Genomic DNA, 19,885 nt, shown 5'->3' with positions numbered 1-19,885 from the left:
TAGTGCCATTCAGAAGTCCATATTGTCTATCTTTGAGGATAGAAGAAAAAGCATATTTATTTTGGCTTTTTTTCACCCACATTTAATATTGGGCTAGAACTCTTTAATCTTATCTAACTCTGAATGACAATAATGTTCTCTGGTTCCTAATCGCTGGTCCTTTTCTGTGGAAAGTGTAAAACCTCTCTTGAATGCAACTGCATGGCAAAAAAACAAAAACAAAAACAAATACATACAGAGAAACATGAGGTTGGAATATATCTACCCTTATACATGGTACTTAGTGAATTAATGCCTCATTCTAACAGTTTATAAACAGTTGTACAGTTCTTGAAATTTTCTTTGTATAATTGTGCATGCTTTGTCAGAAAAAAATGAATATCTGGTACTATAATTAAAGTAATCTGAATGGTAGATTTATAATCTTTGAGTATCTTCCTTTTGGGGTAGTATATACATCAACTCAGACAGCAAGTTTAATATAAAATTAGCTACAGGTTGAGATCTCAGGAATGGAAACTAGTCTATAAATACTTGAATTTATGAAAGAGTTCAGAGTTAAATGAGATGCGAAAAGAGTTTAATTTGGAGACGTAAATTAATCTGAAATTCTTATGAAACATGCATTTATACATTGTATTTGAAATAAAGACAGTATTTCAGCATCCTGAATATAATTTTCTAGTGCATTATTTAACAGATTGGCTGTCCTCGAAGACACACTGTTCTTGTGAAAATATAAATGAAGTTGCCATGGATTCTTCTTCATATCAAACAAAGTTAACTTTGTGTTAAATAATTTATAATTTTGTAGAGAATGCAATTTTAGGCAAATGCCAATAGTCTTTGAAATTCATGTTATTTATTATGAAAAATATTCTTTGACCTGATTAACTTTTAACTATGTTTTAAAACAAAATTATTGATTATGTATTGCTAAAATGTGTCATATAATATACAAAAAAAAGCGATTTAAATTTTTTTCAAGGCTACATCAATTTTAATAACATTTTGGAAACATAAAGTTTAGAAGAACATTTTAAATAGCAGCTTTCCATTACCTAGAGACATTTAGATCTGCAGTTATCCATAATTAAGATCCTTTTGGATGAATGTTGAAACCATATTTACAACCGTCATTTCATTTTGTCAGATTTATTTTACTAGGTTATTGCATAACAAATTAAGAAGGGTAGAACAGCAGTCAGAAAAATGATTTCACCAAAAAAGAGAGAGAATCTTGTTTATTTTCAGATCTGAAGCTTTTTCTTGCTTATGATATCGAGGTTGAAATTCTAGGTGAAGCACATCTCTATTTGTGGCTGAACCTACTTTATTATAAGGCCAAGGTAAACTGATTTTGTCATAAGGGAAGAACCAGGTAGAACTGATGAGTGGATGAAAGACTGTGGATAGAAGACTTGGCAGTGCTATTTGCATTTTCTTCAGGAGAAAAAATGTTGAGTAGACAACTACCAGCATCTGAAGAATAGTCTATAACATCTAATTGCCAGACAGTTGTCATACCAGTTTTTCATGGTCACAAGTGTTTGGATACTAATGCATTTCCATTTTCTCTGGGGGTGGGGGTGGGGAATAAATGGAATGACCATAAATCAAATAATGAAATAGCTAGGTTACAACTTTTATTTACCTTTTCAACAGCTTTACTCATTTTGCTTACTTAAAGTGCTATGCTTGTTCTGTGATAAAGGGTGCCCAGTTTTGTTTTTTTTTCTTGTTGTTGTTTTTTAAAAGCAAGAGCAACACATCTTTTGCTTTCAAAAGGCTGCACTAACTTAAGTATACAAATGATTATGAAACGCCTATAATGTGTCCCATTTTGTGGGGATATGAGATGATTAAAGACAAGTTCCTGTCCTCAAATTGTTTACAGTCTAGCTCTCTGCCACTATAGGTTCTTGACATATTCACTTAGGAATATTTTTGAAAACTGACAAATCTGTATTTCTAACATTTTAGAACAAATGCAATGAAAACTCATACTTTCATTCTCTCTTGTGATGACCTTAACTAGACTACATTGCATCTTATGTATTTTTTCTGGACTCTTTTGTTTAATGTCAGTGGGATAAAAATCCATCTTTTTCTAAAAACATTCAACAGAGCAAGGAACTTACTTTTTCCAGAGTATACAATTTGGTCTATTTTATTTTGTATTAGTAAATCTCGTTCTCAACATTAGGTAGAAGACAGTTTGCCTTAGGGAGGACCCTTGTACAGCTCTTTACAGGAAAGGATTCTCAGGGCTTTCGTGGAAGAGCCACATGAAGAAGGGGTTGATGCATTGACGTTTTATTTATGGAATCTTTAGGTAAAGTCATTTTCAAAAATGAGATTTCCATTACATGCCCATTGCTGGGGTTTCATTTGGAAAAGCTGTTTACTCTTCCCTGGGGATTCCATATGTTGGTCGATTTATAAATCATATTTACAATCCAATTAAATAGAGCAATTTAGCATGTTTGCTCCCACTATATTTATGGTGTACATTTGGTAGTCTCTCCTCAGCCTAACTAGCTTTTCAGATTAATTACATGCCCTTCACTGAAAACATTAAACAGATTTGGGAAGTTTAAGTCATGTACTCTTTTATTGGAAAGAATAAACAAACATCAATGCTACCTGTAGTTGTTTTCCTTTGTGGTGGAAAATTTTACTCTTTCAGTGATTGCATCATAAATAACAATTACTTTACCTGGTAGAGATTTATACCTTTTACTAATGTCATGTTTCAAAATTAATAGTGAGAAAATTGATGTGTTTATTGAGTTACTAGAACGAATGAATAGTGAAGGTGGCAGGTTTTCCACCCCAAATCTAGGTCATAATTTAACCTGAGGGGAAGCTAAGAGCTATTTTTAAACTGTTTAAGTTTAAAGATTTCTTTTTTTTTTTTTTTAAGCAAACACTTTATTAGCCTCCCCTTGCCTTTTTCTACAAGAGGATGTCAAACCTCTCTGAGCTTCCCTTCCCAGCTTTCCTTTCTGCAGTACAGAGGGGCCCACATCACTAAAATGACTCTAAATATATTGCAGATTTTAGAGAACTTTGAAATATTTCATACTAATAGGACTAATAGCATAAAAAACAAGTTTGCCTTAATAGAAAATGGACAAATCTGGAAAGAACTCTTAGTGTTTTTTACACCTGACAAACAAATGTAGTTATGGAGTAAGTAAGGCACCTGAAGGTAACAGGGGCCTAAATCCAACATTTTCCCTCCCCCCACATCCTAGGAGCATTATCTAAAATGAGAGTCCAGTCCAGCCTGGCTTCTCAGGGAGAACATCTCTGGGCAAAAAGAAGTGGACCCATGTAAGGGATTGTGGACATTACATCAGAATGGCTGAAGAGCCCCAAATAAAGGGGTCACATCAGGGAGCAGTGGTTCCAAGGGCAAGGGTGTAAGGAAGGGAAAGGGACTACAACAAAGCAAGTATTTCAGAGAGAAACGTAATGTTGAATGATAGAAAAAATATAAAGAAACAGAATGAGTGGGAAAAACTTAGCTGTGATGAAAAATAGAACTCACCAATACTTTTTTTCTGCTAACTGTATTGCTAAACAATACGCTGTTTCTGTATTACACTAAATAATCTAACCTATGTACTTGGAAACTGTTGAGCAAAGGTTTTCATTATTTTAAAAGTAATTTCAGCCTTAACATTCTTATTTTATGATTCTTGGTGCACATTGGCACAAATAGTATAAAGTATTAATTAATGCTAGAATGGAAGAGGCCAAATATAGATGCAAACACCTTTCCATAACTGAATTGGAACAATCCCTTTCCAAACTAATTTCTCTTAGGTTATTGGGAAAATTCTAGATAATAATGATCAGAAATAAAATCTCTATGCAATGCTAAATTTCTTCTGCAATTTGACAGTTGTCTATCTTCATACTCATCTGTTGAGAGTCTTAAAGTGTGTCTTTTTTGAGCCATTTTCTAATGAGCCATTTTCAGAAAGCAGGAAAAAGAGTTTCTTTTAGAAGTCAAGAAACAGAATTAGGATCTAAGAATGAGAATCAGGTTCTAGAAGAGGAAAGAATCTTTTACCAGAAAAGATGCTCTAGTTTGAAATTAAATTGTATCTATCTTTTAATTGTCTGGGAGAGTAGCATGATTTGCTACAGAGGATCCTGCATCAGACAGGGATGATAATTTCTTTTAACACATGGCCATGGACTTGCTGATTGGCCTAGGGTAAATGGCTAAACTCCTTAATCTATATTCTTTTGTATAAAAAGAGGATAATATTTCATTTGTATTCAACAGTGATATGCAATGGCTTCTTTGTTCAAAAACAGAGCGTCATCCTTTGTAACACATTTTAATTTCAATTGAACATCACATTGTACTCATTATAAATTATCTTGTAATTATTATAAACTCAATAGGTTAAAATGAGATACAATTTGTCAGTTCCAATTATTCGATAAAATATGTTGGATATTTCTTCGTGCTTGGGACATAGGACAGATCCAGGAAACCTCAGTTTCCTTTCCTCTTCCCCATTTCTCAAAGAACAAGCACTCTGACAAAAAGAACATGAGATGTGTCTTCTTATAGAACCAACTACGCAAAGTTAACTCCTCTACTTTTATTCTTATTTTGTCAGAAATCCACAAGTAGTGTTAAATCACATTCATGTATATATTCTACTCCATGCATTACTCTAAATTGAGAAAATCATTTTTGAGACCCCACTGTTGCATTCTCATAGATGTGGAAGTGAAAATAATAACCAAATGAATTAAATTAGAAAACAATTTCTGTGTTGCAGTTCAATTGGAAGAAGTATCCAACATATGTCTGCTTTTCTTACCTCTAAGGCTTAAATTGGTTTTATGAATAATATTTCTATTATTTACATTATAGTTTCATTAGGAAATATGGTGATATATGTTTATTTATTCACATCACTACCAGGAAACAGGATTTTCTTTATTTCTAAACAATGTAGAAATTTTTTTAAAAATTAAATTAATTAATTACTTTTTGGCTGCGTTGGGCCTTCGCTGCTGCGCGGGCTTTCTCTAGTTGCGGCGAGCGGGGGCTACTCTTCCTTGTGGTGCGTGGGCTTCTCCTTGCGGTGGCTTCTTTTGTTGCAGAGCACGGGCTCTAGGCTCGCAGGCTTCAGTAGTTGTGGCACGCGGGCTCAGTAGTTGTGGCTCGTGGGATCTATAGCGCAGGCTCAGTAGTTGTGGCTTGTGGGCTCTAGAGCGCAGGCACAGTAGTTGTGGCGCACGGGCTTAGTTGCTTCGCGGCATGTGGGATCTTCCCGGACCAGGGCTCGAACCTCTGTCCCCTGCATTGGCAGGCATATTCTTAACCCCTGCGCCACCAGGGAAGCCCCAACAATGTAGAAATTCAGGGGGAAAAATGAAGTTAGTTGAAGAAGGATGCCGAGTATTCATGCCAGAATGAGGATTAGAAATCAGGGTGTTTTTGGTGTTGTTAATAGTAACGATACCAACAATAATTTATTGGTTGCCAAGGGAACACTGGCTTCTAGGCAGACTTGCCTGCCAGCGTTGCTGCATTTTGTTTGCAAACTAACATTTTACATTTAAATTCATTTCAAGAGATTTATCCATGTGGCTTCTAAAAATTCAGATCACAGGGCCCTAAAACTTAGCAAGCAGATTTTCCAATTTCAAAACCATGCATATGCGATTCTTTTATATTCTGACAGTTTCCTTTTTGATAAAATAGCTCTGGAAAATATACCTCCAATTGTCATTAAAAAACCCTTATAGACAAACTGCCTGATTTTGCATGTCCTTCGTCCAACAAGCATTTTCAACATGATGTTTTAAAATATGGCCCACGTTTTATTTATCAAAGGTCATGCTCATTTTGAGTTTCTAAAGTGACAGCCCATACTCTGCCCTTCTTTACTGGAAATGAAAGCTATACCAACCAGGCCCTTCACAAATGCCTCAACAAAAGAGTCAAACAAAACTGAAGTATGGGGAAGGTTGACAAAGGCAGATAGAGAGCTGAATGGATTCTAAGAGTACTTAATCACAATTAATTCTTTTCTCACCCTGCATTTCCTTCCTATAATTCCAAGTAGCAAAAGCAAATACTGTGAATATTCTGGTTGTTGCCTCCTCAAAATCTTTGTGGAAAGAATATGTTTACGTAGCAAGACGGTGAATGCATTTAGAATATAAAAAGAGTCAAGTCTAAACAACAACAACAAAAAATCAGAAAGTAGGGTCAGAATATTGTTAGTTACTACTCAGAACTGACATTCTGCTTCTTTCTAAGAACTCGTGAAATGTCAACCGCTCTAATGTGATTATTTTCACCTCTTCTCTTTTCCTACTCCTCTTAGGCACCAAATGGTCTCCCAGCTGTAAGCAGTTTTGTGTCAGCATCCAGCATGGCTCCTTATCCTACCCCAGCCCAAGTGTCGCCTTACATGACCTACAGCGCTGCTCCTTCTGGTTATGTTGCTGGACACGGGTGGCAACATGCCAGTGGCACCCCACTTTCCCCCCACAACTGTGACATTCCCGCGTCGCTGGCGTTCAAGGGAATGCAGGCAGCCCGAGAAGGTAGCCACTCTGTCACGGCTTCCGCACTCTGATGGGAGATTCCGTCTGCCGCAGCTTCACCCGAGTCCCCCCCCCTCTCGGCACACCCTCCCCTTCTTCCCTGGTCTCGGATCCCACCCCTCTGCCCTCCAACCCTCCTGCCTCGAAAGCTGGCTTTACGGACTCACATCCTCTGTGCTGATGACACTTAAATATCTCTTACCATAACTTCTCTCTCACAGAACACCTGACATGACTGTAGGAGTTAAAAACAAAAGCAATGTTAAGGACTGAATGAGACGTTTGTGTTGGCCACACACTGTTTTAACGTAGTGAAGAAACCTGCACCCCTCAAAGGGCTTAAGGAACTTTTAAAACTAGTCTTTGGTAAAACCACACGTGTATATTTATTCTAAATCAACCTGAACTTCTGAAACGTGCAATTGTTGAGATTTTGCAAAATCAATAAAAGAAAATAGATATAGAAAAAGTTATGCTACACCCTCTAATCAAATAAGGTAACAAAATAATCCTTAATTCATCATTAGGCAACCAATCAACAATTGACTTGAGTGATCCGTTGTTTATTTTTAACAGATGGCATATTTTGTTGGAAAATATATGTATAACTTAAGCAATATCTGAATTTAGCTCCTCCTGGTGTTTTGACTTGGTTCCAAATACAATAATGTTTATACTTTCTATTAGTTTGTAAATATGGACTCTGGTGCATTTGTGTTTTCATTCCATGGGATAGGCCCCTCCCCTGCCCCCACCCCTATTTTTTTCCTTTCTTTTTGCAAAGGTGACTTTCCGGCAATGTCTTTGTCTCTGTTTGGTGGTGGGCCGCTCAGGCTCCTGGACCTGGACTTGCCCCAGATTTTGTGTGTGCAGTGAAGGCTTCGACATCTCATGAAGGACATTTTCTTTCTACAACAGAGGACTCAAAACACAGATAAAACAATCCAGTCTCGCATTTTGTATCCCAATCAAACAACACACATGCCAAGCATATAAAGACAAGAGGGTGGAAAATATCTGAACAAGGCTCTAAAGGAAGTCACTTAGAAACTTAAGTTTAATGTGAAATGCTTTGCAAAGACACTTAAAATGAACTTTATGTTAAGAAAACCACTGTGAAACTAAATTGTACTGTTGTTATTGTTGGCTTACCTGTGTGTTCAGCAATCTCAGCCCAAAATTACGTTGTAATTTAAAGACAATGGAAAATTCTGCTCTAATGAATGTAAAAATGGCTTGCTGTGAAGTTTACATTGTTGTACAGAAGCATGTTTCACGTGTAGGTAAACTGGTGGTGGTATTAGAAATACAAATGCTATTTAATTTTTAAAAATTCCCTTTATTCATTTCTGGAGTTACAGGGCACAGTTTAACTGATGGATCTTTCTAAACCAATTTGTTTTTCACTTTAGTGTTAATCATAGAGCTGGGGGGTATGTGTGTGTGTGTGTGTGTGTGTGTGTGTGTGTGTGTGTGTGTGAGCATGTGATTATGTGTTGTATTTTAAAACAGTTGATTTTCTTGGGCAAAATTCTACAGTTTTAATTGCTTCTGTTTAGAAAGTTCTTCCTGCTTGGCAATATAGGCTTGAAAATACGTTTTTAAAACATTGGTACAATTCATCTATTGGAAAGTTAAGTTAATATATTGCGGGTTTTTTGGTATTAATTCTGTGCAATAACTAACAGGGCACATCACTAGATATGGATGTTGTTAAAGATGCGTTCGTTAGGTGATTTTGATTTCTTCCTGTCTGTGCTGTGCACAGCCCACATGGCAATCCCGTTCTGTCACATCGGTTTCATGGCCTCATCTAAAACTCAGATGGCTAGATTAGCTAGGTTTTCAAATCACCAGGATATAAACAGTAAGCAGATTTCTGACACACAAGCTATGTTCGAGGAACTGCTTTTTTCAAGCAGCAGATATCTCATAGAGAGCTTTGAACTGCATTTATTTCTAAAGCAACCGAAATTCAGTGCTGCAAACAGAGGATTATAACTTCAGGAGAAGAATAAGCAGAAGCAGCAGATGAACTCTCAGGGCCGTAGTCTTCCTTTGATCTTGTAAAACTCCTATTGACATCTGGAGTTCCCAGTCTGGTGAGAAAATAGACTATAAACCGAATGGAACAAAATACCAGTCCAATATTTTGGTGGAGACTTTAAAACCACACTGTACAGGGACTCTCCTGCCATGCAGAAAAACTGACATAAGGTACAGAATTATTCCTTATCAGATGTTTTCAGGCGGCTATTAGGAGTCTTTAAAAAATATCAATTGTTTGTATGGAAACATAACTAAATGTTATTTTCTTTATCTAAATTAAGAAATCTCTTGTTATTATGCTATTTATATATTTTTTCCGGTTCTTGTATCTTTAAAAATCTAATATTAATAGTATCAAAGTTTTCCTTTTCTTTTTTTTCCCTAGGTTTTTTCTTAGCAACAGTGAATTCACATGGAGTAAATTTAAAAAGAGAAAGCCCAAATACAATTGGCTATTTAAAGCACATTATGATTTAAAGCTGCTCTTAAAAATGAGAGAAGGAAAGTGGGATGGGATATGGGGTTGTTTGATTTTCAAAACATTATTGTTATTGGTTACTGTTGACATATTTCCTCTGATTCTTAGGGGGTAAAAGTGTTGTTTTTAACCTGGCAAACGCACTCTTCAGAGATCCTTTTCCATCCCATCCACATGGAGAGGTTAAAGGTTCAATTTCATGGCCTCTATGCAGGCAGTGCTCTCTTTCACAGAAGGCAAGAGTATTACCTGAAGGATAGAATGCAGTTGGACAACAGACACATTCTTATTTCTCTTGTTTTGTCCTACTTTTAACGACCCTCATTAAATACTGGGCTGAAATATAAATTAAAAAACACGTTGGAAAGGATGTACAACCGAAGGCTGTGTATGTATATACAGTATGTCAAAAAGCCTTTATTTTTATACTTTAAATGCTCTAAATTAATAAAAAGTAATAATTACCATGTTATCTTTCATTTTTTATTTTCAAAATGTTTTAGTGACACAGCTTTATGGTAGAAATACCTTGTAGTAGTTAAGAACAGGTGCTATCTCGAACATGCAGATATTTTTGTTGCCTCTAGCTACTGAAGTAGTATCATTTCAGGATGCGGATATAAAATTAAGTTTGGTTATATCAACGCCAAGGAGATAATTTTTGGAGTGCATGTTAGTACAGGAATCTTTGGAAATGCTAAGAATGTACTTCTCCTTTGAAACATTTTCCCCTTCATAATACAGATTTTAACACTGCAGTTAGTCGACTTCACACCTGAAACTGTCACTTAGAACTAATAACCTAGAAATGTAGTTTTATTCTAAACATCATTTTTAAGAATGGCATAGGTAAGAGTTCTGAACAAAGGTATTTGATGCAAATACAGATAGCACAAACGGGCCCAAGGAGTGGTTCGAATTTGTGATTTAGCATGAAAATATTTCAGCATTAAAACTTGTTTTCAAAGGGAAAGTAGTTTAATATAATTTGATGTCTTATATTTGTCATAAAAGACTTCAAATATCATGATTTTAAAATATTAACCAACAGTGCAAATAATATAAAGTAGATTTAGGAAAATATAGCTGAGATGAGTATTATTACTAAAAGAAACCAACAAATTCACATTTTAACGTAAAATTTTAAAAGGTCATTTTAATACACTTTAGAAATATTTTCCTTGTATATGATTAAACACTATTTATGGAAGAATTTAATTCCTTATAAAAACTGTTTAAATTTTGGCTTAATTTTTTTTCACTTTTTAGCACTTCTTGACCTTTTGGGAGAAAATAATCATCAACACAATGAATTTTCCTTGTGAAGCCGTGTAAGAGGACCATAGGTCATAAAATTTATATTGCTTTTATGAAATAGATCTGATTTCATGCTATTTTTCTATATTCAGTTTCTATACCTCATTGCTTCATAGTAGTATTTTTCTTCTCACAGTTTTATGGATATGACCAAAACGACAGTTTCAAATTGTCTAGAGATAATTTTTGAAGTATCAAAATAGGTTTTGTTCTTGAACAAACTGTTTTACCCTCTATAATTGTATATAATTGTATAATTATAATTTATCATTGTATCGGCTTAGCTGATCGATACTCTCTTCTTCTCATGGTGCTGTATAATGAATATCTATTATCACAAGGGGGAAAAATACTCTGTAGGCAATCACCAGTTCTCCTGAAGCCATGAATAGGTGTATTCATAAACCAGCAGCATCACTGCACCACCTACAAAAGAAAAGAGCTGGTTTTTATCCCAAGTCCTGTGAAATTGTGCTGTCTTTCCCACTGGGTTTCTGAATCCCTGGAGTCCCATGCAGCCTATCAGGCAGAAGCCGTTCAGAATCATCAGTTCTCAAGCTCCAATACACAGAAAACTGTGGAAAATTCTCCGAGCGAAATCAAGACCATCTTGAGTCTCTAAATACATTTTTTCCCCATGAGTTTCTGTAACTTTCATCATTTCTCATCAGATTCTTTTTCAGGCACTTTTAATTTTTAAAAGTAAGTAAATACAGACACATTTAGTCATGTAAGGGCATGTGGCTTTCCCGCGAACAGAAACCTTCAGATTTGTCATATGTAGGCAAAGGATTTATCTTTTTCAGTTTATTATTGGCATTGTTGAGTTGCATTCAAGAAGGAAATCTCTAAGATGGTGCTTGATGGATGAGCCTGGTTTTCTCTTACAGCTTTCAAACTGGATTACAATGTGAAAAGTAGCTTCTGAGTCCTTTTAAAATCTGTATTTCAAAACTTAGCTAGCTTTCGACCTCTTTTTGTTGCCTCAGATTTTTGTTGCCTTCATTCCTTTCATCTGCCTCAGATATATACGGATTGCACTTGAAAATTTGGTAGTCGGGGTTGAGTGTCATAAAACCATCATTTATCTTGGAAGAGAAGAGTTATATAACTGGCTGCAAAAGGGCTTGCTATGTAATATGTCAACAGGACTATGATATGGAAAACAAGCACTGAGGCTGCTGAATACCTAGACATCGGGAGAAGCATGTGCATGTGGATGATTTTGTGTTCTGTCTGATGCAGTAAATAGCACATATCCTGTGCCCTTTAAGATATTCTCTATCCTTTCAGGTCTATGTGAACAATATTACAAAATCAAAGTGTGGACAAACAGCAGAAACTAACACAACATTGTAAAGCCCAATTTAAAAAACTGTGGACAAATATCCAGAGTACAACTCAGAGAAGACTTGGCTGCATGAACAGAAGACTGACTTCTGACGGAAAGAAACAGAACTTGATTTTGATCTTATTTTGTACACACTACCATATGCTTTTTTTTTTTTTTTAATCTACAGGCCGCACATGTTTGTGTAACCTTATACCAAAGATAATTATCTGCCTATAATTTTCATTTTTAACCCCTGAAAATACTCTAATAGCCCCCTCTCAGCTGCTGTAGCCCTCTTGGCTCTGGCAAACAAAAAGGGATGCACTACAGAGGGTTGTTAATATGTATGTAATTGCTCTGTTTACTCTTATTAACTGTTCACCATATAAGACAAGAACACGCAGAATCGGGTTAGTTTGCAGCCTAGTGATACTTGGAGTCTAAACCACAGACTTCAAGATTCTCCTTTCATGGGAGGTCCGGATCATTCACCACATAGAGCTGCTAAGGCTGTTATAAAAATAGGATGGGATGCTTCTCTAGAACGAAGGATGAAAATGCCAGGTTCACCCTTCTTTTCTTTTTTACTGTCTCTCGCTCTCCCTCTTTCTCTCTCTCGAAAAAATCTTATCCTTAACTCAAAAGTCTTACCTTTCTCTCTACACCTTTCTTTCCTTTGAGGTTGCTAGGACCGGTATGTTTGGGATGAGAGCGGAGGCCAGGTCCTTGAATGAGATTTCCAGTTATTCACAATTTTGTTTAGCCTGGACAGTCTGTTCACAAGAACCCTTTTCATTGGATTTAACACCACAGCAACTCAGGACACCTCATGCAAAAAACACTTAAAAAGCCAACCAAACATTTGCAAGCCTCTAACAAAACTTGGGGTCAGATTATTTAAGAGTTTTGGATTAAGTTCCAGTCAATTACCGTTTTAGCTAAACTCTCCCTGATCGCTCTCCCTTTTCAGGCCCATCCCGTCCTGAGAAAGCTGGATTAGGGCCAGTCCTATGATTTTCTCTAATACTAGGTCTACTAGCAGGTTTTTACTGTGTGGTGAAGGAAAAACACCACATTCGTGAAGAGAGAGTGGCACAAAATCACCAATATTCTTTATCATTGGGTTCGTGTTGACACACGGGCCAATGACAAAGAGAAGGCAGGTCTGAATCTCAAATGTGAAGCAAAAATCCACGCTTAAATGCCTAGAAAGGCTGGGATAGATGGATTGGGAATTGTGGAAGTGTTTTCAAAATATACGAAAGTATGAACTGTTCACCAGCTTCAATTTACAGACTGCTGTTCTATATCTCAGGTTGGCAGAAATGCTGGTTCACTGGGCTGAGATTTAAAGGTAAATGTGCATATGTGTGAGTGTGGCAGGGGAAGGGGACATCAGTGTTCAAAGGGAGGACTGGGAAAGGGAGAAAGGGGAGGAGTAGGGGACAGTTCTGGGGAAGATTTCCAGGATGTCTAAGAAGGTGAGTGTAGCCTGGTAAAATAATATGTGTGGTCTAGTGCATACTTCTGTACTTATTCACAAGGTTGCTTATAATCCAAGACTATTTGCCCAGGTGGTTGAGTCTGCAGCAGTTGCTTTCTTATCTATTTACACAGAGGCAGCTGACTCTCCCTGTGGGAATGGCAGCCGGCTTTTTGTGGGCTGGCATCCTGAGGTGAGGCCCCGAGCCAGAAGCCTCCACCATCATGCTGAGAGGAGCTGGGAAGGTGAGCGCCAGGCTGCAGCGCCTCCATTCTTGCTCCCCAGAGGCGACTGTGAGGAGAGCTGCTCTGGCTCTTCATGGACACGAGCTGTCCTCCTTTTCTCTTTCTGAAGCGAAGCTGAGGCAGGAGCAAGAATGAACTAGAAGCACCAGGGAAAGTTTTATTGGGCTGGTCCCTCACTCCGTGAAAAATCCTCGGTTTCAGCCAGAAGCGACTCAAACTCCGACTGGCTGTGCATCCTTTCCTATTGGCTTAAGGTGGGCTTTGGCTTCTATCAGCCTCCAGTAAGGCCACAAATAGTACCTTATGAACAAAGGTAGGACATTTCTAATGGACGCCTTTAGTGTCTTGAATACTCCTGGACAACTTTTTATCCTTAAGGTTTCCATGTTTCACAGTGTGACAAACTTTAGTTGTGTTACAGATAGACACAAATAAGAAAAAAGAGATACTAGAGAAAGAAGGAAGGAAGGATATAAGTAATGAAAACATTATTACCTGGTCCAAGCCTCATAATCTTGGGAAGCAGGCCTTTATACAAAGCTAAAATGCTAGAACCGGAAGGGAAAGAGCAACATTCTTATTCTGAAAACAAAATGGAGTTGTCTCTCAGCTTTACTGAGATGCTGACCCAGCATTTACCCAAAAAAAGTCATTTGAAAAAAATTTTCAAATCTCAAAACAGACAGTATCGGGCTAAGTATTCTCTGCAGCAAATTGGATGAGAGGAAAGAATTAATTCTTTAATACCCAAGCTATGCTGATCTTGTCCCATCGCAAATAGGACTTTCATCAGCGAGATGGTTTTTGCTATCCAGACAGGCCTTACTTTCAAGACAGCTGTGTATATGGACAAAATGACTCTTGTAATTGAGTTTAAAAGACCATAAACTCAGTCCTCACGGAAGGAAATACGATGCAGTTTAGATCAAAATAATAAAATATTACTTGCTTACTTGAGAATAAGACCTGCTGAGGAGGGATGAAGAGACAAAAATAAGACTTAAAAAAACAAAGAACAGTAGAAAAAGGCACATACTTTAAATTCTTAAAAGAGAACTACCTTCACAGAACTCTCATGTTTAATTCTCCCAGGAGAATATAATTAGGTGACATTTTGATTAGATGTATAGTCAGAAGACAATTACTCTCCTGCCCATGTGGGAACAGGGCATATTATACGCAATAGCATATTGTGCAAACTGACAAGCAAAAAGTTCACCTTGGCATTCTAGGACAAACATACAGTGTATTGAATGATCGTGGCTCATGTTTCTTGATGGCGTAAGAAGGTTTTGCTAACATCTCATTACTGTGTTATCTCACAAAGTTTCTCATCTATTCCCTAGAGCTTCTCAGACACACACCCAATTCAGGAGGGCTTAATGGCTCTCATCAAAATGGAAGTACAATATGGTTTTAGCAATGCTTTAGTCTTGCACATTTATTAAAATAAGAATGCGTTACCCTTCTTCCTGATAGACCGTGGCCATTGTTTTAAAACAGGTTCTGTACTTGATCTCTCCAGGAACTGGCTGAGGCCCTTGAATCCTACTTTTGGCAACATCAAAAGGGATGTTAATGACTGAGGCTATTGTGCCCGAGAGAAGACCAACCCCAAATTTTCTCAGAAACTCCAAGGTTGGATCCTAAAAGAAAAGAAGAATAAAATAACAGAAAGGGAAGCGGAAGCCCCTGAGTCGGTTAAACACTATAAAGCAATATGTATTTAAGCAGAGCATTGCACTCCCCGGCACCCTCCTGTTATTCCAGCGGAACACATTAGGATTTCCTAGGCTGGAACTTGTTTTCTTGACAATCCCATTGGCTATGTTTTTACACATGGTCTAAATTGCTGAAGTACACATTTCCTCACACAGGATTTATAAACACAGTTCATAAAGAAAGACTGGTATGGCATATGGGGATGATTTGTATAATTGGGCTTCACAATGTACTTAGTATTACTGTATCAAAACAGGAGAAATCCAAGCACACTATTAGCTAATTGGCCAGAATATTTTACAAATGACAGCAACTTCCACCATGAAGCCTACTAAAATGCTCATTTGTGTGTGGACCCCCAAATGTTAAATTAAATCAAGGCTACTCTCGGTCTGCTGCTATTCCCCTCCAGGTTTTTTGCATTTATTTTCACGTGTAGCTGATCCACTGTACTGAGAAGTGCTAGCTTCCTGTTATTAACAAACCAACTTGGGGAGGCTGCAAAACAGCCTGGGACATTCTGCGCATTATAAACAGTAGTAAGTCACTGGACTAATTGGCTGAAGAATTTTCAACCCATTGTTCCTGAATCTTATTCTTCCTTCAGTGGCAAAGGAATAAAAGGGGAGAGAGATTCAGAGACAGAAGAGAGACAGGGAGAGAGACACACACGCACACAGAAAGGGAGGGAGAAAAAGAGAGAAAAATACTTCTTTCCATTTGAATTTGGGTCCTTCACTTTGGTCTGATTTGATTTTCCACCCCTCCCTGCTCTGCTTCTGACATCAAAGTATTTAATTAGGTCTTATGTGGAAGTCACTTTCCTTTTGCCTATTTTTGTGCCTAGTGAGCTCACATTATGCTTTGTTATAATGAATTTGCTGGAAAGTTCTCATTTTGCTGTCAGCCTCAGTTCTTTCCCTGAAGAGAGGTCATCTCACAAACCGTAAGTTGCTGACGGAGACCTCCCCCATCCTTCCCCTGCCCTCTCTTTTGGTCAATACTTCAGAAGGATCTTCACAGAGGAACAATACAGGGTAGTGCCATGATGCTATTTTTATCCAGCAGGATAAGTAAAAGGGGGAACCATTCTCTGCTTAATTAAAAAAAAATCAGGTCTGAGCATTGCATGCTTATAGCTTTGATGGAAGAAGAAAAATTCTGGAAGCTCTGAAATTTTCAACTGAACCAAGAGCCAGATACCATCACAGAAACTCCTATGTGGTTAAATATAAAAAGTGAGGGGTTCGGTAATAAATCTTGGATCTGGGCCATACAGGTGTCGGGTGGGTTTAAAGGGATTTAAAAACCAACAGGGTGTTTCAACAGGAGAAACAATGCAGTGATTGCAGTATGAGTGAGGTGTGTTTAAATAATCTCCCCTCCCCCCATTTTTTTCTCTTTTACAAGGAGAGAAAAATGCCTTTATGTTACCCTTCTCCATTCTGGCACAGAAGCAGAACTGGAGCTCGGGAGGATGGCGGATTCAGGGCCAGCTCTGGTTGTCTGACTTTGCACGAGTCACTGAATCCCATGGAGCCCAGTGTGTAGAAGCGATGTTTTTAACACCCACCTTAACTTTGTACTGCATGGTTTTTCTGAGAAATAAAAACAATAATAGTAGTAAAAGTGCTATGAATATTGTACAAGCCTGGCAGAAAATGGATAGTATTTTTACGTAACCTGTTTTCTAAAGTCTCAAAACACCTGTGATGAGACCCTCTCATGGTGCTCCTGCGACACAGCCAAGGACAAGGGTGAAAGTGATGACTTGTATGCACAATGACCTTTTGGGAAGTTCAGGGGACCCTGTCAATCACACAGCTTCTCCCACCTCCTGATGTGTTTGCTGAGGATTGGAGTTGGGGAGGGAGGAGCGGCTAAGACACTCAATGAAGGTCATTATGTTTGAGATGCTGTTGGGGACCGTATCCTAAGGTTTTCAAGCCATCATAGTGTTCACTAACACAAGCATACACTGAACCCGTGTTTTCTATACATTTCCCAGCTCAACAGTAAGATCCCACAGTAGTTCCCAAATCCAGTTGTGCATCAGAGTCACCTGGGAGCTTTACAACATATGGATGCCCAGCCCCACCTCAGACCCACCTTAGGTTCCCAGATCAGAATCACCTGGGAAAGTGCCTAAAAGTCGTTTTAAAATAAGCCCACGTACATATGGTCACCTTATCTTTGATAAAGGAGGCAAGAATATACAGTGGAGAAAAGACAGCCTCTTCAATAAGTGGTGCTGGGAAAACTGGACAGGTACATATAAAAGTATGAAATTAGAACACTCCCTAACACCATACACAAAAATAAACTCAAAATGGATTAAAGACCTAAATGTAAGGCCAGACACTATCAAACTCTTAGAGGAAAACATAGGCAGAACACTCTATGACATAAATCACAGCAAGATCCTTTTTGACCCAGCTCCTAGAGAAATGGAAATAAAAACAAAAATAAACAAATGGGACCTAATGAAACTTAAAAGCTTTTGCACAGCAAAGGAAACCATAAACAAGACAAAAAGACAACCCTCAGAATGAGAGAAGATATTTGCAAATGAAGCAACTGACAAAGGATTAATCTCCAAAATTTACAAGCAGCTCATGTAGCTCAATACCAGAAAAACAAACAACCCAATCCAAAAAGGGGTGGAAGACCTAAACAGACATTTCTCCAAAGAAGACGTACAGTTTGCCAACACACACATGAAAAGATGCTCAACATCACTAATCATTAGAGAAAAGCAAATCAAAACTACAATGAGCTATCATGTCACACCGGTCAGAATGGCCATCATCAAATAATCTACAAACAATAAATGCTGGAGAGGGTGTGGAGAAAAGGGAACCCTCTTGCACTGTTGGTGGGAATGTAAATTGATACAGCCACTATGGAGAACAGTATGGAGGGTCCTTAAAAAACTAAAAATAGAACTACCATATGACCCAGCAATCCCACTACTGGGTGTATACCCTGAGAAAACCATAATTCAAAAAGAGTCATGTACCAAAATGTTCATTGCAGCTCTTTTTACAATAGCCAGGACATGGAAGCAACCTAAGTGTCCATCAACAGATGAATGGATAAAGAAGATGTGGCACATATATACAATGGAATATTATTCAGCTATAAAAAGAAACGAAATTGAGTTTTTTGTAGTGAGGTGGATGGACCTAGAGTCTGTCATACAGAGTGAAGTAAATCAGAAAGAGAAAAACAAATACCGTATGCTAACACATATATATGGAATCTAAGAAAAAAAAAAAAGGTCATGAACAAACTCGGGGCAGGACGGGAATAAAGACATAGACCTACTAGAGAATGGACTTGAGGATATGGGGAGGGGGAAGGGTAAGCTGTGACAAAGTGAGAGAGTGGCATGAACATATATACACTACCAATTGTAAAATAGATAGCTAGTGGGAAGCAGCCGCATAGCACAGGGAGATCAGCTCGGTGCTTTGTGACCACCTAGTGGGGTGGGATAGGGAGGGTGGGAGGGAGGGAGACGCAAGAGGGAGGAGATATGGGAACATATGTATATGTATAACTGATTCACTTTGTTATAAAGCAGAAACTAACACACCATTGTAAAGCAATTATACTCCAATAAAGATGTTAAAAAAAAAAAAAAAAAAAGAACTTCAGGACTTCTGACATTGCCAGGCTGAGGGCCCATGTCTGGGAATCACTGATTTTGATATTCCAGGCAGGCAAAGCAGATGGTCAATTGCTACCCCTCTGGGCATTCTAGGGAGGAGAAAAGTCTTTTGGGGATGACCAAGAGCTATCCCTCACCACCCGGCCCCTGGGCCCCTTTCCAGCCTCTTCCTCTGAGTCCATGGTCTGCTCTAGGCAGCAACCCAGACTGGGATCGGATGCGCCAAGGAGAGCCCTGCCAGCTCACCTCTGCTTTCTTTGCTGCATGTCATCAACCATCCTCGGATGAACGCAGCCCCTCAAATGCCCCTCCCCTTCGTCCCCCTCTGGCTGCTCTTTCTACTTCTCTGGCTTTAGCTCAGGTTCCCATTACTTTCACCAAGTCTTGCTTTCTTCTTGCTTCTATCATCCGTTCTTCACAGTAGCGCCAGGGATTTTTTTTTTTTTTTGGTAAAAACATATCTGCTTCTGGTGCCTCCCTACTCAAAGACCCTCAACCCTTTCCCACAGCACGGAGAGTAAAGCCAAAGCTCCTTACTGGCCTTTGGTTTGTTTCCCATGATATGCTTCCAACCTACCTTTCTAGCCTCAAATTCTACACCTCTACCCCCAAGCCAAACTACACTCATGCTGGTTAAATCGTAATCATGCACATTTCTACTGAACACTTTTCCAAGTCCACGTTTTTTTTCAAACAACTCCCACAACCTAGAATGTCATTCTCCATCATATTCACAGATAGCAGCCCCACTCTTTACGGTCCAGCTTAAATCCCACCTTGCCCAAGAGACTTCCGTGGACCCCCATCAAAATTGATTTCTCCCTCTTGGGCACTCCTGAAACACTGTCTGATCCGCGATCGTTGTCCTTGCTCTGGCTCTCTTTGTGTCTGGTTTATTTTTGTGTGTATCCATCTTCCCTGCTGGAATGTGAGCTGGCACAGAACAGGAGCATGTGTTACTCCTCTTTGTGTCACCTACTACACAGTGTGC

The 19,885-nt window shown here is 38.3% G+C and overlaps 2 protein-coding genes across 7 annotated transcripts in view; one reads left to right on the top strand and one right to left on the bottom strand.

Annotated features, from left to right (window-relative positions):
- Positions 1 to 9,585, top strand: part of PAX9 (paired box 9) — a 31,978-nt gene extending 22,393 nt beyond the window's left edge. Inside the window, exon 5 of the mRNA XM_082452215.1 lies at positions 6,372 to 9,585. Within this exon, the coding sequence (XP_082308341.1) occupies positions 6,372 to 6,626 (255 nt within the window). The 3' untranslated portion in view covers positions 6,627 to 9,585. The remainder of the gene's footprint in view (positions 1 to 6,371) is intronic.
- The window catches only part of SLC25A21 (solute carrier family 25 member 21), a 516,682-nt gene continuing 503,463 nt past the window's right edge, over positions 6,667 to 19,885 (bottom strand). For 4 of the 6 annotated variants that reach the window (XM_082452248.1, XM_082452252.1, XM_082452251.1 and 1 more), the window contains 3 exons: positions 14,964 to 15,145; positions 13,995 to 14,047; positions 9,677 to 10,864 (listed from right to left, as the gene is read on the bottom strand). In XM_082452248.1, coding sequence (XP_082308374.1) covers positions 10,803 to 10,864; positions 13,995 to 14,047; positions 14,964 to 15,145 — 297 coding nt within the window. In that variant the 3' untranslated portion in view covers positions 9,677 to 10,802. Of the gene's footprint in view, positions 9,458 to 9,676; positions 10,865 to 13,994; positions 14,048 to 14,963; positions 15,146 to 19,885 lie in introns of those variants that run through there. The other 2 variants (XM_082452250.1, XM_082452249.1) reach the window with 2 other exon arrangements.

Source organism: Balaenoptera physalus (assembly GCF_965194825.1).
Source record: "Balaenoptera physalus genome assembly, chromosome: 2".
Classification (NCBI taxonomy): Eukaryota; Metazoa; Chordata; class Mammalia; order Artiodactyla; family Balaenopteridae; genus Balaenoptera; species Balaenoptera physalus.
The sequence above is the reverse complement of the archived record's forward strand: the minus strand, read 5'-3'. Positions and strand labels throughout refer to the sequence as shown.